Source organism: Falco cherrug, chromosome 9 (assembly GCF_023634085.1).
Source record: "Falco cherrug isolate bFalChe1 chromosome 9, bFalChe1.pri, whole genome shotgun sequence".
NCBI lineage: Eukaryota > Metazoa > Chordata > Aves > Falconiformes > Falconidae > Falco > Falco cherrug.
The window spans coordinates 44,909,547-44,935,094 of record NC_073705.1 but is presented as its reverse complement, the minus strand read 5'-3'; the positions used below and the strand labels follow the sequence as shown (position 1 = coordinate 44,935,094).

Sequence of the window (25,548 nt, the reverse complement as noted above, 5' to 3'; positions counted from 1 at the left end):
GATCGTGGAATTGGATTTACTGGATTTGCTTGCTTAAGTACGAGTAAAAAGAAAACAAGATGGCTGCTTAGCAGGTATTAGTCTCCTCCTCCTGGGAGGAATCTGGCTTCTAAATGCAGAATTAGACAATTAATGAAGGCAAGAATATAACATTAAAAGACTTAGAGCTGGGAAAGAAAGTTGTCTATGTAAGTGTCTTCTCACAGCAGGAAAAATATGCCTAGAGATTTCCCAGTATATCACATTTTCATAGAAATAAAATCAGGGTATCACATGGGCCCTGTGTGCTGGAGAATCATTTCCAGCGGTCGGTTGATGAGAGCTGTGTCTCTTCGGTGCAGCTGCTAGGACTGGAAACAGACCTGGTGTCCCAAAGGCAGGAGAGCTCCTGGCCACACGGGGCTCGGTGGGTGATGCAAGTCGCCTGGCGGAGGCCTCACAGGTAGGGATGACGGACACAGGTTGCCAGAGATCTCCAGCACAGGCTGGCTGTGAGTAAGAAAGAAAATTAAATAATCATGATAATAAAGCGCTGAAGGCAAATTTTAGCAATGGAAGAATGAAAGCTGAGAAGCAGAACGTAAACAATACAGAAAAGGTTATTAGAGGAAACAGATAGGAAAGCTGTAGAAAACAGAGACTTCCAAACATCACTATCTTTGCAGCAAGAGCAATAAAAAATGCCCAAGGTGAGAAGAAAAGAAAGATTTCTTTTTTAAAGTTTGCAAAAGCAGCAAAAGTAGCCATTCTGAGCCAAGGTACACAGGACAGCATAGCTGAGGAATCCGTGTAGCATTTACTGTCATGTGCTGTCACTCAGTACTTGACCCAGAATCACAAATATACTTGACAAGTTGAGGCACTCCAAGGACTCAGGATACCAATTCTGGCAGAAGTCCCAAGTGTGCAAATATTTTAGGAACAGTTAGGCAGTCCTAAAGTAGACTGAGGTCAAAATTATGGGATGAGAGCATCTGACAAGCTCACGCCGAAGAACTAAAGAACAGCTGCAGTAGGGCTGCAGGTGGGTTACGCTAACCATGCAGGAATCAAAGGCATTGTCCTGGTTTCCAAACAGTCAAGCAAGGTGATGAATGAATCAGCCGCTGCTGCCATGAATTTTGATGGCCAGGTACAAAGGTATAACGTAACACCACCTCAGAGCGATCCGAGAAGCAGGAGTTTATGGAAATAGCTGTTACCAAATCAATAGCTTTCCTAGTCCTGGGCTGAGAAAGGAAGCCAACAGGAGTCTGGAAGAAAGATATCATCTGGTGTAGTATCTGCATTACTAAAAGTCACACAGGCACAAGAGTGATTAAAATATAAGCAAAGCTGAAATATTGTGTATAGCTTGAAACATTTGTTATGCATTACTTTAAATTGAATCAAACAAGCAGAGGCTTAAAAAATACTCTATACAAAGTAAATAATTTTGTCTGGGGAATATACATTAATATTTAACTGATAATTAGGAAAGTTTGAGAGAGGGTAGTTTGTTGGTGTCATTGAGATTAGCTTCATCTCTATTAAAGGGAGGATGTGTTAAATGTCAATGGATGGAGCCATCTAGTGGCTTTCTCCCTGCTCGAGCCTCTGGGCACCCGCCTGGCCAGGAGACAGGAGGCATCTCAGCAGCTTCCCTGGGACAGTGACCTTCCCTGGTGTTAGATTTTGCAGTTTTCTAAGTGTACATTTATGTGATTTCTCCCTAAAAATGTGATGGCAAAAAGAGTGAAAATCATTTGGGTTTTCTACATAGCCTGTTGTTAAAAGAAAAATGAAACATTTCTTTTTTGCAGTTTAGTAAAGAATGACACTGATTTTCTTTTCTTAAGGCTACAGATCCAGATTCAGGGCTTTGGGGAGAAGTCAAGTACTCTATCTATGGAACAGGAGCAGATCTGTAAGTAAACCAAAAAAAAAAAAAAAAGCCCAAACAAAAACCCACAACAAAAAAACCTATATAGCCTCTAAGCAGAGTTTTAAAAGAATTTAAAAAAGCCACAAAAAAACAAACAAACAAAAAACCACCACAGGCTAATTCTTGACCTGCTCATTTCTAAAGGACATTTATGCTGTGTTCTTTGTGAGTTCTGTGAAAACAACAATAGAAAACCTAATGTGATCGTTAAACATCTGCTTCATGAACCCATGGAATTTTACCCACAAGCCCCCAAAGAGATATAAGACATCTGAAGTACTAATGCACAGACCTGTTTAATCACCATTTGAAAGACACTTGTGAAAGAAAGAGGAGGTTTTGGTCTAGTTGTTGTGAAAAGTCAGGTCTGGAGGGGAAAAAAATCCCTTGCTCTTTCCCCTTCCATTTCCGTATAGCTGTATAAATAGTCCGGTTTCTTGTCAAAACAAATCAAAGATGGCAAGACCTTCAAGAATATAAACTTCAGCTTTGGAGGACAGCTGCACTGGGTGTTCAAGGCATTTTATATATGTAAGCCTAAGAGCCCTGCATCAAGGAAGAAAGGAATCTGATGCTTACTTGATTTTGTGGTGATGCCTAGCTCCCTCTCCCTGTCTTTGGGGGCAGTGCTGGGGTGAGAGCATCCTTGAAACAAAAGTTTCTCCCACACTGTTTCCCCCCCAGTAGTTGCACTGGTTCCTTGGTTGGGGCTGCCAGCCATGGCTAGCATCACCGGCCATCACAGATATTGCTACTGGAACCTGCAGCTCCTGGGTATGGTGGGGCTGCAGGGCAGAACATTGCAATGAGTGAGCTTTTCAGGCACTCATCCCCAGAATCCATTTTTCTTCCTACATTATCCACCTGGAGTTAAAGCTGAACTCTTCTTATTAAGGTGAAAGCCATTTAGGAGGCACAATCAAAGCCCAAAATCCACGATGTTAAGGGTGAACCTCTTCTGTAGCCAGAAGGATACACATATGGGAGCATTTCCACGATGGATTATTTTGAGCTCTTCACTAAGTCCTTAAGCTAGCTGCTAACTGCATAGAGGCAAGCAGGCAAAGGTCATGTCGTGCAGGCAGACCTCTTAGGTTTAGAATGTAGCAGCTGGTGCAAAGAAACTTGTGAAGGTTGGTGATGAAGGATTTAGAAAAAAAACCAGGAGTGCAACTTTATTCTGATTGGAATTAGGGGGATGCTCAGACTCAGTGTTTTATGCTGTTGAATAAGGAAATTAAAATGTCAAGACTTTCTTTTCCTTCCTAAGTATGAGATATTTTTTTTCTTGTGCCAGAATGGCATGGCTCTGGAAGGCTGGATTGGTTTCCTAGCCCTGGGACCTCTAGACCTGCTGAACACACAGTTTGATGCAGATTTAAGTTTCAATTAGAAGCATGATTTTTTTGTGTGTCAGTTTGCTTTGGCAGAAGGATGAGTTATCCTGGAGTAAGAGGAATAGTGTTTCCTATTGAAGATAAAACCATTATGCTGGCAATCCTATATCTAAGCTGCTAGTGTGAGCGGGGTACGCTGCTGTAATGTCTTCATATTTCAGTGCTTCTAGTCTCCCACTAAAATGGGGGTGATGAGAGTCCTCTCTGCATGGTTAGGCTGGGTTGGGTGCTAAGGAGGCACTTGGCACAGGCACTGTCCCCTACCGAGATTTGGCACAGCTCCTTCCACCTCCAGGTCTTGGCTTTCATCAAGCCTTGTATTTGTATTTAATAGGGTAATGAAAACAGTTGAAGAGCCTGGATTATTAAGTGCCCGTTTTATAACGTCTCTCAATTGTGCTCACAGAGGAAACACAGAAAATATTTTGTTATCCTGTACATTAATAAAAGCGTATATAAAACTTTTCATCTGTTAAACACCCTACTGCTTGGAGCCGACGCTGGCAGTCCATTTTAAAAAGCCACCGTGTTGGGATCTTCTCTATAAATCCAAGCTTTTGGCTGACACTTTTGACAGTGTCTCAGTAATTACAAATGTGTAGAATCAAACTTGCTATCAATAAATCTGAACACCCACTCCATCCCAGTGCCAGTCTATGGAAAAATGATTATTTTTGGAGGGGGTAATTTGCCCTGCACTTTGGGGGATTTAAGAGCAGCCATTTTTCTTACCCATTCTGAGAAGTAAAGAGCTTAAATATGATATGTGGCATGCTTTCCTTAGCTATTGAGGTGATATCGTTCAATCTTAATTTATGCAGGACATGATCTAATATATTGTACTTACAAACTGGAAAAAAAATAAATAGGCAGTTCCTTAATGTTTTAACGCAAAGAAATCACTCTGTGAGAAGGCCATCACACTGAGCATTTACTGAGGACAAAGACTTTAACAGAAAATGCAGCTTAAATGGCTAATGCATAATTGAAAAACACCAGACACTGATAGTTTCAAAACTAAAGGATCTAGACAAAAATAGGTAGAGTGAATGATTTGGAATCATCAGCCAGACAGGAGTTAGGTGAAGAGTACCAATCTTTGGGCGCAGCAATTCCGTGTTTAGAGCCCACCTTTGCCCTAGGCTGTAAACACACATTAAGTGACCCAAAAACCCAGAAGTTTTTCCATGCTTCTTTTCCAGGTTCCTAATCCACCCATCAACTGGTATAATTTACACCCAGCCCTGGGCTGTATTAGATGCTGAAGTGAACTCAAAGTATAATTTCTATGTGAAGGCAGAGGACACGGATGGGAAATACAGCCTGGCTGAAGTGTTTATCACTGTGCTAGATGTCAATGACCACTCTCCAGAGTTCAATGAAAACATCCAGGAAAAGACAATGATTATCGGGTCACCAGTGAAGATCGAGGTGAGAGATGACACAGTGTGTCGCAAAGCAGAGTGCTTTGAAAAAAGCCCCGACTCTGCTGTTTATTGCTCAGGGATCGTGATGAATGTCTGAAAGTTGGCTTTTCCTGGGGCTTTATTTTTTGCACATCCATTTGTATGTAACAAATGGATTAAAGCGTGGAATGATAGTGTTTACAGAGTGCTGAGAAGGAGAAATAAATTCCATAGGCAAAAGATAAAATTCTCTTACAATATTTGAACCATCAGCTGCTGGAGGATCCTGGATTATACGGTGATCATAAGAAGCCCAAATAAGATGAATGAATGAAAGTACAGGGGTTTGGATACTTAACCTTCCTGCCTTGCCTTTGTGCTCAACCACACAGATTCTTTCCCTTCACTGTGCAGAATTGTATTTGTTGATCCAGTGTGGAACGGGAGGTAAAAAAAACCCGCAACAACAATTCACCAGCAAAGGCGCAGAAGATCTTATACTACACATATCTGAATGCATATAGCAAAGCCTGATTACACACCACCCCATGTTAGCAGAATAAATATGACGGCACAAAAATTACGGCAGCTCTAGTTTACAGTGCAGAGCTAATCCCATTGTTCTCTATCACTTCAGATTTGTCCCCCACGCTGTGTGAGAAACTCCCCAGCACTGAGTCATTTGCATTCTATAGACGGGTTACAGTTCAGTTTTTCCTCTGATTTTATTTAATCTCAAATAGAAATCGCTTATACAAAAAGAACTCTACTCCTGCTGTTTTTCACTACAAAAAGTAGCATAGCTGATACCAGAAAAGGGAAAATTGTTTCCAAGATGAAACAAAAACAGCGCAGTCATTTCACAGCATGGATATTATCAGAAGTAAATGCTCAGGAACTTTCAGAGTTTTGTCTTCAGGCAGACATACAAACAATAAGATCTTTGTTCTTTACGTTTCCCCTACCAGGCTATAGATCAAGATGCAGAAGAACCCAACAACATTGTGGATTATTCCATCATGCAAGCAGATCCAGCCAACGTGTTTGACATAGACCAAAGCACTGGGGAAATCAAGCTGAAATCCTATATCCGTTCCCTGGACATCATCCACAACATCACAAAGAATAAAGACTGCATCTGGTCGGTGGTGGTGCAGGCCAAAGACCGAGGCTCCCCGTCCTTCAGTACCACGGCAGTTCTGAAGATTGATATCACAGAGGAGGTAAGCAAATGTTTTAGAAACATCTTTGTGTGAGACGATCCTCGAGAGGCACTGAAGAGTGGACACTGCTTGCTCCACTTCTGAGGCTACTTTAAAAATGCTTCAAGAGTTGAAACCAACAGCCAAACAGTTGCCAGCTATTGCTTCTCCTTCCTTGCTAGCTCTGTTTTGTAGAGTGTTTCTAGAGCCTTATGGTGAAGCTGGATTCTACAGCCACAAACGTAAAAGGCATTTTGGTCAGAGAAATTGCAAAGGTGCAAAGGTAGGAGCGTGGTGTGGTTGGGAGGTGAGTTGCTGGCACCTGATCGTTAGAGATAGGTGCAAACTAAGGACTGTAGGCTCCTGAGAGTAAAGGTAAATCCTGACTGCTAAATTTCTGCTTTTTTGTTTTCATTCAGAAGAATAAAACAAAAAGTGAATGAAAAGTAGCTGGCGCCGGAGTGAAATATATCAGAGCAGTTTTGCAAGTCAATGTAAGTGACATAGGAAAAGGGAAAAAAACTTTATAGAAACGCTTTAAAGTATATAGAATTTTGAATGCGAGTTTAATAGTTGCAGTATTATTAGCAGATATAACAAGAAGGCTCTGAAAGATAGCACACATAGGTTGATAGTTTCCCGTTAGTGCGACTTTTACATCAGCCAAAGAACAAGCAGCGATTTATGGTGAGCAGCACACGCTTGCATGATTCTTATTTATTGTAACTGCCTTGCCATGCCTTTAAGTAGGTACCAGCAGGGAGGAAATGTGCTTTAAAGTAGATGAGAAACACATCATTACCCTGACAGTCTCTGGACCACATACATACTGGGCAAAGATGCAAATCTCTTCCTACAGACAGCAGCTGCCCTTCTCTTTGTTTGGTCAAAAGGCGCCAACTGCTCCTTTATCGGTCGCAGTCTTACTCCGTTTTCTCCATCTCCTCTTACTTCACTGATACTCCTTATCAGATGCAATTACGTGATACTTCTTGCGTACAGTTCAGAGCCTGCTGGAAGTTAAAGATGTCTGCAGAGGACACTTGTGTGGCCAGGCAAACTCTGCCACCAGCAGCACAGGAGGAGCTCCCGGTCCCTGTTGTCAGTGCCTGCCCTGCCAGGACTGCCAGAGGACCGGGCTGTGCCCTGGCGTGGGGCAGCCTGGTGTGGGGCTGCCCATAGGGCTCGTTGGAAGCCGCCATGCAGCAGTGCTGGGGCTCAGCACGGGCAGGGCATGTCGCCTCCAGGCTCCGGGGGGCTGCACATGCTGCGTCCCTGCTTTAGCTCTAGAGGTTTAGCCATTCTTACTGATGTAAAGGAAATAAGCTGCCTATCACTTTGATTTCTCATAAACCCATAAGTTTTGGGGGTTTTTTACAACAAATAAGAATTGCTACCTGTAGCCAACAGTGGGAGCACCCGCCCTCCCTGCCTTGCTTCCAGGCTTCCCGTGGGGCAAGCATCTCAGGAGTGGGTGGCAGCAGGTGGCCTCAGGCACTGTTGGCCCCCTGCATCTAGCCTCCAGCTTTCCCTTTCCTTTCCCTGTCCTCCCAGACGAGCTGGTAATCTTTCTGGTAGCGTGCAGGGCTAAGGTACCAGGCTAAGGGGAGGGAGGAGGGAGGGAGGGAGGGTGCCCCATGCTGCTGCTGCTGGGGGAGAAGTTGTGTCCCTGAACCAACCGATGAAGGACATCTGGAAGGAAAGCAAGAGCAGCTGATGCTCTGGGACAAGCAGTTTCCTGGATTTCCTTCTAGAGCTTGAAGAAATGTCAGCACCTGATGGAAGAAAGTGTCTTGTACAAAGTCCCCTCTCTTCTTCCTTTTCTCCCCCTCCAGGGGTATAGATTGGGCACAAAGTGAGGGAGTGCTTCTCCTGGTAAAGTCTAAAGGGGAAGCAAAGAGGGCTGTGAAGACATGGACTGCTCTGAGACAGTTTTTCACTTCTTCCCACGCTTTCCTTGATGCCAAGTCCCAAACCAGAGCCTGAGATAGCAACGGCATCTTCTTTCTTTGCTTTAGTAGGTCTCTTCAGCAGGACCTGCATTACTAATCCAATGCACATCCTCCATAAATTTTTGTATATTTCTTCATTACTTCTTTCATTGCTTGCAATGATTTGAGTTGAGCTGTTTGTCTTCAAGAACATCATATCACCTTGCAAAAACCACTCTCACATTTCGGCTTGCACATGAGAGGCAGTGCCAGTGTACAAGACCCTCAGTCACTCCGTGTCCCAGAGACAGTGCAGATGCTGCTAGCACCTTGTGAGGAGAACAGCCCCTTGGTGTAGGGACATCGCATTCTCTCTCTCAATTTCTTGCTTACTCAGGCTGTTATGAATGTACATTTCATCCCTTTGTGCTTCAGTTGTACAAAGCCTTTTTTAGTTAGCTGTTTGGTGGGTATTTATGTGTTACTGATTTTGGATAAGGAGGATATTTTTCAATGCATCCTCTAGAGGTTTCCCGCAGTGTTAATCACACAAAGTAATTAAACAGGCATATTTTCTGATTAACATTTACCATTGCAATTAGCGCAAGGCTGTGCCCTTTGAGATAGATGGCTTGTAGCTAAGTTCAGCAATATTGCACATCAAAAGGACCTTTTGCTCTTAGAATAATACAGTGATAAAAAAATTCCAGAGGCCTTTTAATTTAACTGAGTCTGAGTTTATGGAAATCGGTATTGAGTGGCATCTGTTAATCTCCCATCCTTTCTCTACAGAATAAGAAACGTGCTGGAAAAGCCTCTCTTTTTTTTTCCACCCTTATGTCTCACTCAAAAATCTATCTTGCTGCCCAAGATTTTCCTGGAAGGCTGATTTCCATTCCTGATCCTGAAAGCTGGCCTGGTGAGGAGATCCCTCTGCCTCTTCATGACTCCACTGAGGTTCTGAAAATATATGGGGGTGTTTATTTACATCTCTTCATGGGATGAGGCTTAAGTCCATATTTAGACAGCACAATGTGTGGTTCTTAATAGCTCTGGCTACACATTTAGACTTCTAAATGTAGCTGGTAAGTCTCCAGTTTAGATTCTTCTAACTGAAGAGTTCAACAAACTCCTTCTGTGAATTAACGTGGGTATCTCCTGTCTCATACGAACCCTGAAACCATGGGAACTGTGCTTGCTGGTGGCACTAAACATCCTTTGCCACATTCACAGAGCAGTTAGCCTCTTCTTCCCCAGTTACACACACCTTGGAAAAGAACTGTTCAGAGAAGGTTGGTTTGATTTGAGAAGTCTTGCCCCATGCTGGCATCTGTAAATGCAGCCTTCATATACAGGTGATAGCACTGCGCACTGGGATAAGCACTGGAGGGGGCAGCTTGTGTTCTGCCTTGGATCAGGAGTTATTTCTGAAGCAAATCTCCTGATCATCTCTACATACTGTGGGATGGCTCGTGTCTCAGACAGCTCCAACTGCACTAAGTGGACTTCTTTGAGACTAAAATGTGTTTGGGGAGAACACCTAGCTTGCTTCAGTGCTAGCAGGCAGTGCATCCCTGCAGCCACACCAGAGCAATCTGATATTCAGAAATGCTGAATATGTCGAAGTGGCCTCCTCAGAACCAGCTGGCTTGTTGTACAGACCCACTTGCTCAAGTTGATGCAACCCGAGTTGTCTATAATCTGCGATAACTTGGGCTCTAAACAGCTTCGGCTACTTACTTAGACTTCTAAATATAGTCGGCGAGCCTTAGCTGGTCTCGTGGTTGAACAGCTCAACCACACACTCCTGTCGGGTCCAGCTTCTAGATACATCACCCACTTGCTCTGCTCACTGCAACCAATGCATTTTATGAAAGGCTCTTGAGAAGCTGCCGGGAGGTGTGGGTGTCTGCACGCTGCAAACCGTTGTGTCAGGAGAGAGAAAACCAAAGGAAATAGGTCACCATTTCAGTAGCAAAGAGAGGCACGGGCATCCTCCCTGCAAAAATCAGGTTTTCGAGAAGGAGGCATGGCAAGAACAAGCCCCACGTGCTGCAGAGCAGTGTTTTCCGCAGCCTGCCCTTCAGGTACACAGCCTGAAAGCATCTATGTACGCTTTAACCGCGCGGTGCTGGGTCTTATGAAACTGGCTTCAAAGGCATGTGTCAGTGTTAGAGCCCCTCAAAAGCTGGCGAGTCCCAGTGACCGCTGGACGCTTCAGCAGCCCATGGGACTTGGGCTGAGGAGCTTCTCTGCAGGGGACATACCAGTCACAAGGGTCCTGCAAGGGACCACACGTGCCTAGTAAATAAAAAATAGGTGATGACATCTTTTAATCCAAAGAGTTGCTTTAATCCTTTTAATTATATTCTTGTCTCAGGATTGGACTTCTTTCTGGAAGCTGAAGCGCACAGTTTAGCTACTTCCAAACTTCTGCCACGGTTCTGTAACCCTCTAATTGCCCCCGGCCTTTCTCTGAGCCAGTGCTCATTATAACTGTGAAATCACAGCAAAAAACAGCAAAGCATTATCTTCTGTGGGCAGTGGCATTTTAACTCCTTTGATGGCTATTAAGAAAGAGAGTGTTTTTTCCAGGGTTTGGCCTACAGAGGTATGGCAGTTGCTTCCCAAACCAGCTTTCGTTTCATTGTGTATCTGCTTTTGTTTTACGTGTACAAGAGAAACCAGTGCTCTTCAAAATGCAGCATGCCTCTTAGGGAAGAACAGCTAAATAAGTCACACAGTGGCACTATTCGCTGACCCAGTTCTGAGGCAGCGTTGACCTGGTTCTGAGGCAGTGTTGGCAATCGATACAAGGACCTGAAGGTGTTTTGAACATGCAGGGTAGTGTTCAGGGCCAAACTGCTCAAACCTAGGTGTCTAAGCGCTCCCAGACTTCTCTGTCAGAGGGTGCTCAGACCTCTCTCAGACCTGTTGTATGTGTTAACTAACTGGGCCACAGTGATGATACAGACACGATTGCAAAGCTTTTTGGTGACAAATGCACTTACCACAAGCTTCTCTGCAGGCTGGCTAAGATAATGACATTCCAGGCTTGGTTTGCAAGTTATTCTTCTTATTTATCAGGTGACTGTCACAGCCGTGACAAACAGAAATTCTCCCACTGTATGCTTACAAAATGCCTTATGATTTTATGCAGAGGTTACAGAAGAATTGTTATCCAAGGCTGATTCTAGGCAGCGTTTAGTGTAGTACCAGCCCAGTAACTAGAATGTAGGCTGAACCAGCTAACTATTAATGGGTTTAGTTTTGGTATTAATCTCCTGTTTGTAACTGGAAGCTCTGAAGAGGTGCCAGACTTGGTGAGACAAGGAAGAGTTGAGCGAAGCCAAATTCTGAAACTCCCCATACGATTTCCATCGCTTCTCACCCCTGCAACTGTTGTACACTGGCAACATAGATACGTTGTATTTCCGTCTAATCCCATTTATTCAAGATTTTCAAATAGCTAGTCAAATAATTATTACTGAGATACAGCATCTTCTTAAATATATGTCATCTTTCTCCTAGTGTTGATTCTATACTATTTGGCCATCAGTGTCTTGCTACAAAATAGATCTTGACAACACTCATAATAAGTGGACTCATTTTGGGCCATGTACTACTTAGCATGGTTTATCTGACACTTCATTCATCAGGCTTTCACATGAAGTCACGTAAGCCAGGCTAGAATTTCTGTCATCTGATGGGACTTAAGTACAGAAAATCCATGTAATGCAGAACAGCAAAGCTGATGTGAATCCAAGCTCTGCCAAATCACGGGCTGCTCTGCTTTTGGATTCTAGCTCAGGTCCATTGCTAATTAAATAATGGAAAAACTCTTTGCACAGCAAAATGCTGAAAATTGGTCACTACCTGTAAGGTAACATGGTCCATGAGTTCTGATAGCAGTTCTTCGTCCATTTCTCTTTAGCAGTAGGAAACATTCAAGGTAGGGGAAGAGTGGGCTTGGACAATGTGTTGGAGGTAAGCTGTGAAAATAGAGAAGTGAAGTGAAAAGGCAATGGGGTGTTTATTAATGAATTTACATTCACTATGTTTAGGGATATAATTTAAAAACAAATACTGTTCCTGTGTAATACATGACAAGAGGTGCTCTGAAGCACCCTTTGGGGATACTCAGTGATCTCCCTCCACAGACTGTGGAGGGTAAAGAGGTGGGCGTCCTAGTTTAGAGTCATACGGGGAAATCCATCTGATCTCACCTTAAATGTCTAAAAGTCAGAGGTGCAAGTCCAAGCTAGGCACGAGGCTCTCCTTATGCTCACTGTCTTTAATACCTGTTTTAGCATGTGGTGGCTGCTACTGTGGAGGTGTCCTTTGCTCCTCATTGACTAAAAGCTGGGAGCTTAGACCGCTAACTAAATGCAGATAACCTGTTACTAGACATGCAAAGTTGGGGTGATGATTCCCTCCTGGAGTGGAGGCCAGAGGAGTGGGGCACGGTGCGCAGCCCTGTGCCTCCACAGCCACAAATAGCTTTATGACTGGCTCTTGGTAAACAAACCTGCTCGTGAATGTGCCATTTCTGAAAGATCTCCTGGCCTTCCGCAACACCACTGTCTGTCCAGACATTGTTGCAGGAGCTTGTATTCATTATGAACGTCTCTTGGAAATAATACGGGTGATCCATGTGCTGCGCTGCTCCCTTTTATTCCCTGATCAACCAGTTTGCTTCCTAACTTCTTTTAGTGTTTCTGGATTCAGTTCAATGCCATTGCAACTGTCTCCTCTTCTGTGCCTAGTTCAACACTTAGCTCCCTTTATTTTATATGCTCTCTATCCTGTACACGTCTCACCCTAGTTCCCTAGTTGTATTTATAAGAGATACAGGCCTCTTTCATATATAACCATGTGAGGGTTGACAGTTTCTCTTATTTTTGATATTTCCAGATCAAGTCCAGGGTAAAATCCTATATTTTAGGCCTCAAGAAGCGTCCATGGACAATATTTGGAATTTGCATGAGTGGCGTCCTTTCCACCATTTCTGTAACAATGGTGATCTCCACCATCATGTACTGGAAAAGTGTGAAAAGATCCAAGCTCCACCCGCAGGGCAAAATCCGCAAAATTATACGGGGACCTCCGAGACGCTCAGTGTGCTAAGCTGCAGAGTGAACAGGCCATTCATTTGTCCTTAATATGCCATATGTAGCTTATGCTATTTATTTCTTTCATTTCTAAAAACAAAGCTCTTTAGTTCTACTCATCTCCCCTACCTCAAAGAGTTTTGTTATGTCTGTAAAAGAGTACTTGAAAACAGAATGCAGCACATACCTGCTAACTACTCATTTGTACACCCGAATTTTATGAAGTGAAGTTTTCTCATAATCTTTTCAGTGCCATGCTCAGTAATAACCCCATAAACTGCATCACCTGCAACTGTTTTTGCAAGATTGTTTTCTACTCAAAGACTTCTGTTTGGGTTCAACACTATTATTCCTAGGAAATTAACTCTGAAACGTAGTACAACAATACAGCTGCAGATCCTGGAGCCAATTATTTTCTTGCTCGGTTCTTGCAAGTTAAACAAACACTACGGTGAGGTGGAGGAATCCATCCTAATTTGGCAGCAATACTCCCGTAAGCTTCCGTGCTCGCCATCCATCCATCTCACTACACTGTAATGCTTGCCCAGCCTCCTGCTCCACCTAAATTCTCCAAACCTGGACTGGCTCTTTGCCTCTCGTTTTTTTTCAGAGACAATTTCCATTAGTCAGCCCTGCGTGTTACATATTTTGGACAAATGAAATTTCTGGGTCGCTGTCTGTCCCATAGAGTAAGTCACGTGTTTTCTTTGTACTCTTTTACAGACTCTTCACAAAGGGCCTATGGCCGCCTTTTTGATGCAAACTAAAGATAACCCCATGAAAGCCTTAGGAGTGCTAGCTGGTGTCATGGGCATAATGGTGCTGATAACTATCATGATCTCTACTGCCATGTTCTGGCGCAACAAGCGGTCCAACAAAATCATGCCGGTAAGAAGGATCATAAAAAAGAGACAGACCCCACAGCCCCGGGCAGTCAGGATGGAGTGGCTGAAGTTCAAGATACCCAGCAATGCTGCGGATAAGTTTGTCGTTGAAGACGATGCCAAGAGCCTACAGAACGAGAACAGCAACAACAACATCCAGGCTGCCCCCGTGCCACCGCCCACCCCCTTGCCCCCGCCGCCCCCCGCCCTGGCTCCCAAGGGTGATGCCCCAGGGTGGCGGGTGCCGACTGTGTCTGGCTCCCTCACTCCCAAGTTCATAAACAAACAGAAGAAGAGAGGTCATGGCAGTGCCCACAATGCCCTCGTGTCAGAGCTCAAAATGAGGTTTGAGAAGAGGAACGCAGCTATTGGTGAGCCCCACATCTAGGTGCTCCTGGCAGCCCCCAGAGACTGCGGATTGAGGCTGTGCATGGATATGTTTATGTGCTGTGGTCTCCCCCGTGTCTGTCAGCACCCCATGATCCGACAGCAACTTCTCGCTGTGATAGCCACCCCTCACCTTCAGCAAGTATTACATGCTACAGAGTCACCCCACCCACAGCAAACGCTGCGGTCTGTGTCCAGTTGTGAGTGTGGTTCCTTCAGCTCGTGTCCCAGCACTGGTCCCTCCCTGCAGCTGTTGGATCGGGGTGCTGAGTACCCTCACGCCAGCCACAGTCTCTCCACATGAACGGGGATTTAGGTTGCCCCCCAGTTTGGAGGTCCCTACCCCAGAGTCCGGGTTTTCAAACAAGGCGCTCTGCAGCCAAGGCACTGAAGGATGCCACTTCTGACCTGGTCTGGCAGGTGGGTTTGAGGTGTCCAAAAACCTGACACTTCAAACCCCAGCCCCACTTTAGAAGACTGTGGCACCAGCACTACATCAAGGGCCGGGTGTCCTACAGCAGCGATGCTGCAAGAGAGTAGTGTGTAGCTGGTACCCGCTGTCCTCAGGGTGCGACGCATTTTGCAACAGCTGGCGGAGCGATGTGCTCATGGCCTGAGTACCTCCATTCCCAAAAGGTAAGCGAGCAGGCTTGGAGAAGTTCTTCGTTTATCCTGCAGCTTATGCTGGGTTTTGCCAGAGTACGTTGACATGATGCTGTGCTTTGCTGCTGTCCTGGACTTGCCTGCTAACTGGGGGACGGGGGGTCCACCACAGCCTTGTGTAGACCAGCTGGGCAAGATTTGGGCGCAGAAGTTCAATAGCCGCACTCACCCAGTACTGTCTCCTTCCGACACCACGTCCCCTAAGGAGGGAGAAGCTGGCAAGAGAAAGACATGATTAAAGCAGCAGCGAAGACAAGGTAAAACTGAGAGAAAAATGATAAGTGAAAAGTATAGACAAGTGCTGGGAAGTTGCATAGGTTGGTCAGGGAAGTGTCTGGAAAGATCATTTGGTTTTGTAGATGAGCAGGAGGTGTCGGGAAATGTATTTCATCAGCTTACCTGGCTTGCTCCAGGGACTGGTGAGTGAAAAAGGAGGTTTCCATAGAATATTCTGTTTTTTCCTGTCAGTATTTTTGAGTGAATTATGCAGCAGCTAATGGGGTGTGTGTGTGTGTGTGTGTGTGTGCAGAGCAGCTGATGCTTTGTTTTCCTGTTACGTGATGGTAAAAAGGCACCAAAGGCAGAGCACTTTTCCCCTGGATCTATCCCATAGTTTCTCTCTCGTGTTTGTTTCTGAGGAGATGTTTTTCAGCTGGCCTGGCTGTTTCCCTTCCCTTGGGGAGAAGGCAGTATGCACCAGGCTGGCTGGGGAGCAGCATCCTGCACCCTCTGCCCGAGCCCTGGCCCCCCAGGGCAGCTGTGCTGTCATGGATCAGCACCGTGGACATCAAGATGGGGCACAAACCTGACAGGACAGGACACAAGAGGTTCATGAGACTGTTCTCCAGCTGTCGTTTCAGCTGGACCAGCAGACCTAACCCCCAGGGCCTCCTCTCACCCTGTTAGCTGGTCTAATTCCCTTTTTTTGCATCAGGTCTTCATCAGCTTAGGGGATAGCTGGTTGAATAAGAAGTTACCTACCTACCGGGAAAATTCTGTATTTTTTAACTTTGGTTCAATCCACCTAGAAGCCAGAGGGTGACCATCGCTCATGCCACCCATGGGCTGAGCCAGGAGCTGTGGCCAAGAGGTGCAGCAGGGTCCGAGCTGGGGGCTGTGGCAGCAGCGCTGCTCCCATAGTCTCTCCTGCTGCATCTCATATTTCCTCCGCCGTTTTCTTGCTCATCCCTCTTCCCAGGGCTGCGTGGTGTCAGGCCCAGGCTCTCACGGTGTATTCAGTCACCTCATCCTTGTCCTCCGGCTGTGAGCCGGTGGGACGGGTGGGATGCAGCCCACAGCCAGCTCCCGCTGCCCTGTGTGAGCACATGCCTTCTGCTGCTTGTGTCTCTGCCAGGCTCTGCAGCGTTTCCTGAGGTACCAAACGTTTGTGATTTATTCCTTGTACTACTGTTTTCCCCGATGTTGTGTTGAAGCCGGTATTCAATGTTCATTCTCTAACGAGGAAAGCCTATAAAGACCATTGAATTAAGTGAGATTTAACAGGAATTATAGGCTTTTAGTCTTAGAGATTATATTTAAGAGGGAATAAAGATGTTTTATTACTATGTTGTGAGACCCTTTTCCAGTTACTCTGTATTTCAACTTCAAGGGACGGGTTTGTAAATAATAAAAAAAAAAAAAAAAAAAAAACCAACCTGCAAAAGGTGCGTCTGTGGATGGTGCACTTCTGTGAGCAACGATGCCTTGTCAGTGCTTGTGATGTGACCGCATGGGCACAGGCAGCCAGGCGGCTTTCTAGGGTGACCACATGGCCCCTTTTGTGGATCACGAATCGGGAGAGGGGCTGCATGGTTTCTGGGCAACACCAGCCTCGAGGGAGAGGAGGCAAGAAGCGGGATGGTGCAGGGGACAGGCAGGGTCACAGAGGAGCCCCTGGCCAAGCACCCGCTGTGCCCTGCAGCCTGCTGCGGCATGGCCCCAGGGGAGGAAGGCTCCTCGCAAGGCTGCAGGCTGTGTGCTTTATTATGAACTTTCTACATGTGGTGATGGGAAGTTTTGTCTTTCTCTGGCTGTCCCTCGCTGTGGTTCAGCAGCTCTTTACAGTCTCCACAGTTTGCCATTGTCCCTCCTTGTTGACTAGGGTGGGAGAAGGCCAGTTGTTACAGCCCCTGATTTGTTTTTCACTCCCCCTCATACACTGGTCCTTAACCAGCATCAGCTCATGCCTGACCCCACATGCACTATCTCCCCAGGGGTTTCTCCAGGACAAGGCTGTCTCCCTGCTTGGCTGGCTGCTTCTGCTCCTTCCCCGCCGCTCCAGACCCCGTGACACATGCTACAACTGCCCGGCGTCCCCCATCCCTCCTGGGAGCTCCTGGGCATCCAGGTTGCTTTGCAATTGGTAACTAAATTCATAGAAATGAATAGCAGGTGACATCTGCATATTCTGAAAATCTGTCATGTTTATTACTTTGACACTAAAAGACTGACAAGACTAGAAAGTGCCTTGAAGTACAACACCGAGGGTCAGCATTAGCAAGAGGTCTCTGTTCCAAAGCTGTGCAGCGAGTTACAGCAGGAGGAGGTGCTGGGGGAGAATCCTGGGGCCGGAGGACAGACAGTGTGGAAAGCAAAAACAAAAACACAACTAGAAAGCCAAACTGCCGTGGAGTGAAGCTCACGTTAGGCTTTATCTCTGCTTACCGCTGAGGTTTCTACTCTAATTTTTTTTTCTTTTTGAGGCGGTCTGTAATAACACATATGAAAAGGGCTGCAGGTCTACCAGCCACGTGCTTTGGTTGTACTGGAAAGCATGAGGCCAAAAAAGAAACAGGTAAGTCACATGTCCTCAGACCCCCAAGAAATGCAGCATGAGCTGCTCTGCAAGCAGGGGCCGATTGTCTTTACATGCACATTTGGGGTATTTCACCTCTAGAAAGGAGGCAAGCTTCGGTTTCAAAGCAGCAGGATGAGTAGATGGCCCATCTGCATCTGGGGGAGGTGCCTGGATCCCAAACCCCAGCTCCACCACCCTCTCTGTCCCCGGCCACTTTTCCTGCCAGCCTTATTCAGGCCAAGCATCCCCATCACCCCGTCCTCATTTTGGCTAGAATAGAGACAATTTTCTTTTTAATAGCTGGTGCAGTGCTGTGGTTTGGAATTGGCATAATAATGTTGATAACACACTGATGGTTTTGGTTGTTGCTAGGTAATGTTTTTACTAAGTCAAGGACTTTTCAGTTTCTCAGGTGCTGCCAGCACAAAGGCTGGAGGGGCACAAGGAGCTGGGAGGGGACACAGCCAGCACAGCTGACACAAACTAGCCAGAGGGACATTCCGTACCACAGAACATCACGCTCAGTATATAAACTGGGGAGAGCTGGCTGGGGCTGCTGGTCGCCGCTGGGGGCCTGGCTGGGCATCCATCAGTGGGTGGTGAGCAACCATGTTGTGCATCACTTGGGGTTTTTTTCCTTTTGGGTTTCATTCCTCTCTCCTTTTCATTAGTATTCTTATTATCACTATTCTTATTATTTTATTTTATTTAAATTATTAAATTGTGCCTTTTTTCCTGATTCTCCTCCCCATCCTGCTGGTGGAAGTGGGGGGAGTGAGGGAGAGGTTGAGTAGGACTTAGTTGCAGGCTGGGGTTAAGCTACAATAACCCGGCAGCCACAGGGCCCTCCTGGGAAAAAAGGAGACAAGTGATGGGCAGGGTGGAAGGGGAAACAGCAGTTGAGTGCTGGCTTGCAAAAGGCAAAGTGTTCATTTTTCTGCAGCTCTTCTTTTTAGATAGTGAGAAACTGAAATGGTCCTCTTAAGATGTCTGGACACAAGTAAAAGGCCCCCCCACTCCCATCTAGTACAAAAAAAAAAGCCAACTCAAAACCTCAGAAACCTTGTGCTGCAGCTACATCATGCTGGTGTTTCAGCAAGCACTCACAGGTTTCCTATTTGTTGTACAACCAAGGCTGTGAACCTCTTAGGGCTGTGTAAACCTTAAGGAGTAAGAAAAAAAAATATCAAAAAACCCCACCAAAAAACCTCACCACCAACCAATAGCCCTTACCAAAACAAATTTTCGCCAAGTGAAACAAAATAGCTGCATCACATTGCCCCAGTCCTTCTCATCCTCATTTTTCTTGCCAGTTGTGAGCACAGCCTTGCCCAGGCCCCCGGTCTCTGCACGCAGGAGCTGGCAGCCGGCACAGGGCAGCGCTGCAAACACGCCTCCCCCTGCACCCCCCGGCTGGGAGAAATACAGAAACAGAGACCAGCCCCTACGAGTGGGCAAGGGGGACCTTTGGCCTGTTTCCGTGTGCGTTGCTGTTGGTTTTGGGGTGTTTTTCTTCATTAATGCTTGTTTCCCTGTGTATCTGTGTGCATTGCTCCATGACAGTGCTGCAGAGGCAGCCTGGGGCTGGGGGGGGGCACAGCCACTCGCCCCCCCGAGTACCCCCATTCCCAGGGCTCTCCAAGCCTGCTGCAGATCCGGGCCGTGTGCCCCACCATGCCCTGAGTCCTTACAGCACTGAGCCTTCTTTGGTGGTCCTTCAAGAAAAACCAGCACATGCTGTGGCTCGAGGTCGTCTGAGAAAGGTGCCGCTGCACTTGCAGGGCAGGCAGGGCTGGGCTAGTAGAGGGCAGGGCTGGGCTAGTAGAGGTCAGCGCTGTTCCGGTGGGGTGGCCGGGGCTTGCCAGGCTCCTCACGGGCCAAGGGCTGCCGGGCGCCACGGCCACCCTCGGGGCGACAGAGCCCATCCTCGCTGCCGGCAGGCAGGCTGTCCAACGTGCTCTCCTTGCTGCCCGCAGCCTGTGCCTGGCCCCCACGGCGGCGGCGGGGACAAGCGCAGGGGCAGCGGGCCAAGCAGCCGGGGCGAGCCTCGGCGGTACAGGCGTACATGCCAGCAGGCACGGCCAGCACCATGGCGCAGACGATGACCACGATGTGGATGAGCTTCTCGCGCTGCTCCAGCTGGCTGATGTCGCTGCCCGTGACAAAGACGACACACTGGCCCTTGCGGGGTGCCTGGTTGCGCACAGCCACACAGACCTCATACTTGGTGGCGGGCAGCAGGTCGGTCACTGAGTAGGTGTTGACGCCAGGGCCGATGTAGATGGTGTCCTTCTGGGCAGCATCATAGCGGCCCACCAGGAGGGTGTACCAGGTCTCCCCCGGCTCTGCTGCTGCTGCTGCCACTGCAAACCACTCCAGGGTGATGCCATAGACCGTCTGCTTGGCGATGCGCACTTCTACGTGGGTGCCCGGCTCGGCAGGGGCAATGGGGGCCCAGCCCACGGGAGTGGTGGATGCCCACAGGGCTCCCACCTGAAGGGTGATGGCCGCCGAGGAGTTGCCCAAGAAGTTGGCAGCCATGCAGGTATAGTTGCCACCATCTGCTGGCCGTGCCGCCGGGATCAGCAGCTCTGAGCGGATGGTGTCCTCGCTGACGGGCTCAGTGGACACTGTGGGAAGAGGGGAGCCATGTCAACAGGCAGGGACCCCTCCTGCCCATGCAGACAGGGAGCCACTTGGGGCAGCCCCAAGACCATTCCTGCGTGGAATGGGGGGGCAGGAGGCCAGGCAGGACGCACCCTGCCCCGGGAAGAGGAAGGGGGCATGGGAGTGTGCCAAATCCCAGCAGAGCTTGTCAGCAAAGTGTTATCTGGGCGAAGAGGCAATTAATGCGCTGAAATGCCCGAGATCAGGAGACAGGGAGGGCATTCGACCCCGTGCGAGCGGCTGGGGAGGCTGCTGCAGGCAGAGGCCAAGCTGCCCGTGTGCCAGCTGCCATCAGCCTGCTCAGGTCAGGGCGAGCCAAGGTGAGCTGCTGAGGTGCAGGAGGCACAGTTGCAGCTTTGGACACACGTTCCATCCTACATTAGGATTGAGTGCAGGAAATTGTCGGTCTCAAAAGGCTGAGGCTGAAAAGAGGCGTGTGGAGCCAGGGGCGTTGGGCTGGACATGAGGCAGCTTTGGAGAACAGTATGAAACCCCCTGCCGTCTGCCCAAACAGGGGCATGTGGCTGTGGCTGGGGAAAGCCTGTACATAATTAATTCAGCATGTGCTTATGGAAAGATGCACAAGTGCTGCTACGACACTACAATTAAAGCAAATAGCAGTGCAGGATTAAGGGCTAATGCTATCTTATTTAGCTAGCTGGCTTATTAGGAACACATAACCTGTGCGGTGCCCATATACATTATTAGCTTACCTGATGAAAATAGCAGCTTGTCCTACTGAAGGCTCTTGGTAAAAATAAATGTGAAGGAGGATGTGCAAGAATGGAGCTGGATAGGGAGGAAGAGGAAAAGGCCTCATATTAAGAGGCCCTCAATAAAGAATATAAATAAGCCAGGTTTGCGGAGGGTTACAACCTCTGGTTTTGTTGTAGAATATGAACAGAGGGAGACAGGCAACAGGGCTGCAGGGTTTTGTGGTTTGTGTGGGTATTTCTTGAGACAACATATGGAAAACCACAAACATGTTGTTTGTTCCCGCTCCTAGAAACACACATACATAATAATATAGAGTGTATGTGTATTTAGTATATAATATATAGTGTGAATGTATATGCGTGTCTAGCTAGCTATATATTTACTATATATGTATGACTGATGTTTTGTTACTAGTTCTTACTTCATGTGTCACGATGAAAGCACTACTACTAAAAATCCACACAAAATAATTGTGTAGAAATGAGGCTGTGCTCTTCTCATCTTTGACTGATATCCTGCATGAAGCAGGTCTTCTCATGCCAGTCAGACACACAGGATGATTAAGATTATTTGGATTATTGCTACCACAATAACTGTGATGCTCTAAAGCAGGAGTGAGAGCCAGCATGGTGACTGTGATGGCCTGAAGACCTATGTAAGTAGAATAGCAGTACATAAATTTTAAATTTTAAAAAAAAAAAAAAAAAGAGAGATGAAAAAGCTTTGCTTACCATTAAATGCCCTTAAAAGTTTGAGCGCATAGGTCCACCAGACCACAGGGGAAGGGCTGGCTTGCACAAAGCAGGTCAGGGTGATGTTCAGCCCCACTGGGACTGTCAGGTTGGTGTCAAGGGCTGAGGTCAGGGGCTTCATGCAGCTGTTGAGCTCCACTTCATGAAAAAACTTCCCTGCCCTGAATTTCGGGCTTGAGCAAGTTAAATAGGAATTCATCAAAATAATAGGTGGGCCGACTGACTTGATAAACTGGACAAATCCCCGCAGGCGACAGTCACAAATCCAGGGGTTGTCATGGAGGGCCAGGACAGCGTTGGAAATAGCTTCTATCTGCCCCTCTGCCCTCTGGCTTCTCTGGTAGACGGGCCAATTGTAGAAGACATCCCTGGATATGACGGTAAGCTGATTTGAGGACAGATCTAAATAGGTCAGGTTGGGCAGATAGCGGAGCGCATGTTCTGGAAGGACATCCAGCCGATTGTGCTTCAGATCCAGGATTTTCAGGGCCGGGGTGTCTTGAAATGCTGTCCATGGCACTGAACTTAATTTGTTCCCTTGCAGGCGCAGCTCCTTCAGAGTGGGCAGGTATTCCAGGCTCTTAATGTGCATCACGGTGATGTTGTTAAAATTGAGCCAGAGATATTCCAAGGCACTAACATTCTCAAAAGACCCACGAGGCAATTCTGTTAGGTGAGAATTTTCTATTCTAATTTTCCTGATGTCCTGAGGAATGTTTGCAGGGATCTGCCTCAACAGTGCAGACATGCAGAGCAAACTCCTAAGGTGGAAACCAGAAGATTCTCCGGGTCATACACCACATTCATAGCTGACAAACTAGTTCTCTATACAGGTCTACAAGCACTTGAATAATTATAAGGTATTGTGTACAGGGCATGCATAAGCCATGCATCTATCCTTCCCTGGGTTTCACACCCGTTTTCCCACAAAGAATACAACGAAGTCATAAAAATTGCTATGCAGGCAACTATGTATCTCAACAAAATAAGAGAACTCTCATTCTATGCTTTAGCTAATACTATCCAGGTATTAAAGGAAGCATATTATGCAGCCACCTGTTTGGTTTTGGTGTTCACATCATCGGCAAATATATGTTGGGAGTCTCCGAGCTGCTTTGCTGGTGCTACGAGTAGGGTAACTAGCATTCTTACCTTCCAAAGCTGTCTTGAGAACAAGAGCATCCTGTGACACAAGATGAAACAGATGGGTTTATCTTGTGGAAGGCCAGAAGAAGAAGAAAAATATGACAAATAGGGTCCATATTCTTCTTTAAGAAAGCACTGTGCAGGGTTTGTACCAAACATGCCAACAGCCTCCAAGAAGCAAATCCTATTAGTTGTAATCTTCCTTGACGCAGAAATAAATCCTGCTGGGGACCCAACCCTAAAGAAGACATGTACTATGTTCATAGCGTGTGTCAAAGTGCTAAACATCACCCCCAGGACTACTCTTGGCATTTATTCTTTAGCTGTGGGGATTCTCACAGGCATGTTTATTTGGTTGATAATATGAAGATGGAGGCAAAACCACTTCTGTTCCCAAGTCCTTAAAAGTAATTAACCAAGCCTATTTACTTTTTAAAAAAATTTCAAGGGATCTGTCTAAATCTCATATACTTTAATGGCATTTATCAATGCAGAAAGCCACAGTAAGGGCCAGGCTTCACAGCTGGAATTTGTCAGTGCGTAGTGCTGTGTTGTACAACCCATCAGGCTCCACACCCTGCCCACAGCTCTTTGCAGGGTGTCCCACTGCACACAGCAAGCATGAAACCTCATCCTCAAATTTGGTTGCTCTGTCACAGAAATAGAAGTACGGCACTATTTTTCCTCTGAAACAGCTTCCCCCCACCCCCATCTCCATTCTTACATGTTGGTAATGAAAAAAGAAACATAGCTGTAGCCAGTCCATGGGCTTCTCTGAAAAAATATACCTTGGACATCAATCTCTATTGTATAAATATAAAATTTCAGTGCTATTCTCTGGCCTCTCCATGAGACATGCCAATTGCCTTTCCATCAACTTGAAAAACTTAATCTAAACAATTCTATGAGCATTGATTTGGTGTAACCAAATTCATTTATCTTTGTTTTTTAATCCAAGATAGCAAGTTTTGGTTATAATTTCCAAGCAGCGCTGCGTTCTCCTGGGGCCATCTAGTGTGTATGGGCTTCATCACAGCCTGCAGAAGGCAGCTGCCACTGGAAAAAGGCTTAACCTCACCACAGCACATGTGAAGCTGGGTCACAAATCAAGATTAGCCTGAACCTACTTAACCTCTAACCTATGGGACCAGGATAGAAAAATATTTATAGTGTGACGGCTTAGATCTATACTTGGTTGTTGCGGTGTGTGCAACAGCATAGCCTCTGTAAGCCTACAGAAAACATAGGATTGATTCTGTAGCTTCTAATTTGACAGGTGCTTTGATTTCAAGGCAAATCAGCAAAATGAGCTGCTGGGGAAACCGGGGACTGTTGCAGTGCTTCATGACTGCCTCCCGTGTGCGAGCAGCAAGCAGTGAGTAGTGGGCCTGTCGGGCTGCTCTTGCTCGCTATGCCCAGCTTGTAGCACCAGCATATGGGGCTGGGTGTTTTTATATCATTTTTTAAAACTGAAATCTTCCTTATATGTCCATGGTGCAGTACCTGCTATTTCACGGCTGCCCTACATTTTTAACATGTCAGTAAGCCACGAGTGAAGGAGAAAGGCTGCTGGTCCAGCACAGCAGATGCAGCACTACAAATCCCCCACCTGACTGTGGTGGTGGCCACTGGGGACGTTTCTTGGTGAAGCTGTTGCAATGAGTGGCACAGCCCAACTCCCGTGAGCTGAGGCTGACACTCCTTACGCACTTTCAGTGCAGCTTAAGCAGCAAAGGGGCCACCTGTCAGCAGGGCTGGCCGGCTAAACTGGGAACGCTGCAGAAGCCACACTGGCAGCTGCAGTGGGAGGAAGTGTCCTTCCTGGGCACCCATCAGCCACCGAAGCAGAGGGCCTCAGGGACACCCTGCGTGAACATGGGCCTCTGGGGGGGCAAACGCCACACTCAACCAGCGCCTTCGGTCCTCTTTTGTAGTCTGCCATGGAAATATTCCCTAATAAACCAACAATATTATTTTATAATCATAACTTTATGATTTTACGCTTCATTATAACTGGTAATGATGGTAGTAAACTACACACAACACATAGTTAGTTAAGAACAGTAGTAAGCTGCATACAACATGTAGTTAGATAGAAAATAGCTTGGCATCAGGAGCAAACCTGGAGTTTGCCCATGTGTGAGCTGCATGGTCTAGAGAGAAAAGGTTTCAGCAGAAGCAGAAGAAAACCAGTGTCTAGATCAGGGTCCCTCAAACTTTTTAACCAGGGGGCCGGCACGCGGATGCAGTGGCAGGCAGCCGTCTGCGGCTGCTTGGTTTCCCCCCCCAACCCCGGCGGGGGGTTCTGTAAATACCGGGGGCCGGATTGAGGACCCTGGGGGGCTGTATCCAGCCCACGGGCCGTAGTTTGAGGACCCCTGTGCTAGATAGTGTTCAGTGTTAGACGTGATGGAATGCATTCCGTGCTGGGATAAATGGCTGAAGTTCACCCAGATCATCAGCTTGTCCAGTTGTGCTGGCCTGGTGTTCACAAGGTGATGGGGAGGCCCATCAGTGCTTGGGGTTCATGAGGGAAACAAGATTGAAAACCACCTACTTTGTGA

General features: G+C 46.8%; 2 protein-coding genes across 3 annotated transcripts in view; one reads left to right on the top strand and one right to left on the bottom strand.

Annotated features, from left to right (window-relative positions):
* Positions 1-16,532, top strand: part of CDHR1 (cadherin related family member 1) — a 49,157-nt gene extending 32,625 nt beyond the window's left edge. Inside the window, exons 14-17 of one of the 2 annotated variants that reach the window (XM_005433487.3) lie at positions 1,839-1,906; positions 4,524-4,752; positions 5,696-5,950; positions 13,695-16,532. In XM_005433487.3, the coding sequence (XP_005433544.2) occupies positions 1,839-1,906; positions 4,524-4,752; positions 5,696-5,950; positions 13,695-14,243 (1,101 nt within the window). In that variant the 3' untranslated portion in view covers positions 14,244-16,532. Of the gene's footprint in view, positions 1-1,838; positions 1,907-4,523; positions 4,753-5,695; positions 5,951-12,774 lie in introns of both variants that reach the window. The other variant, XM_055721365.1, reaches the window with a different exon arrangement.
* A 791-nt stretch (positions 16,533-17,323) lies between these two features.
* Positions 17,324-23,191, bottom strand: LRIT2 (leucine rich repeat, Ig-like and transmembrane domains 2). The gene is made up of 3 exons (XM_055721366.1): positions 22,991-23,191; positions 21,818-22,599; positions 17,324-20,332 (listed from the first exon to the last, which is right to left on the bottom strand). The coding sequence occupies exons 1-3, from the start codon at positions 23,098-23,100 to the stop codon at positions 19,521-19,523; spliced, it is 1,704 nt and encodes a 567-aa protein (XP_055577341.1). The 5' UTR covers positions 23,101-23,191; the 3' UTR covers positions 17,324-19,520.
* Positions 23,192-25,548: the final 2,357 nt, after the last annotated feature.

What these genes read in the sequence shown, in the direction of transcription:
- LRIT2 (XM_055721366.1), bottom strand. Translation starts at nt 23,100, where the DNA reads ATGGACCCTATTTGTCATATTTTTCTTCTTCTTCTGGCCTTCCACAAG. An exon ending in TCTCAAGACAGCTTTGGAAG is followed by an intron (nt 22,600 to 22,990) that starts GTAAGAATGCTA and finishes TTTCCACCTTAG; the next exon opens with GAGTTTGCTCTGCATGTCTG. An exon ending in ACTTTTAAGGGCATTTAATG is followed by an intron (nt 20,333 to 21,817) that starts GTAAGCAAAGCT and finishes CTCTTCCCACAG; the next exon opens with TGTCCACTGAGCCCGTCAGC.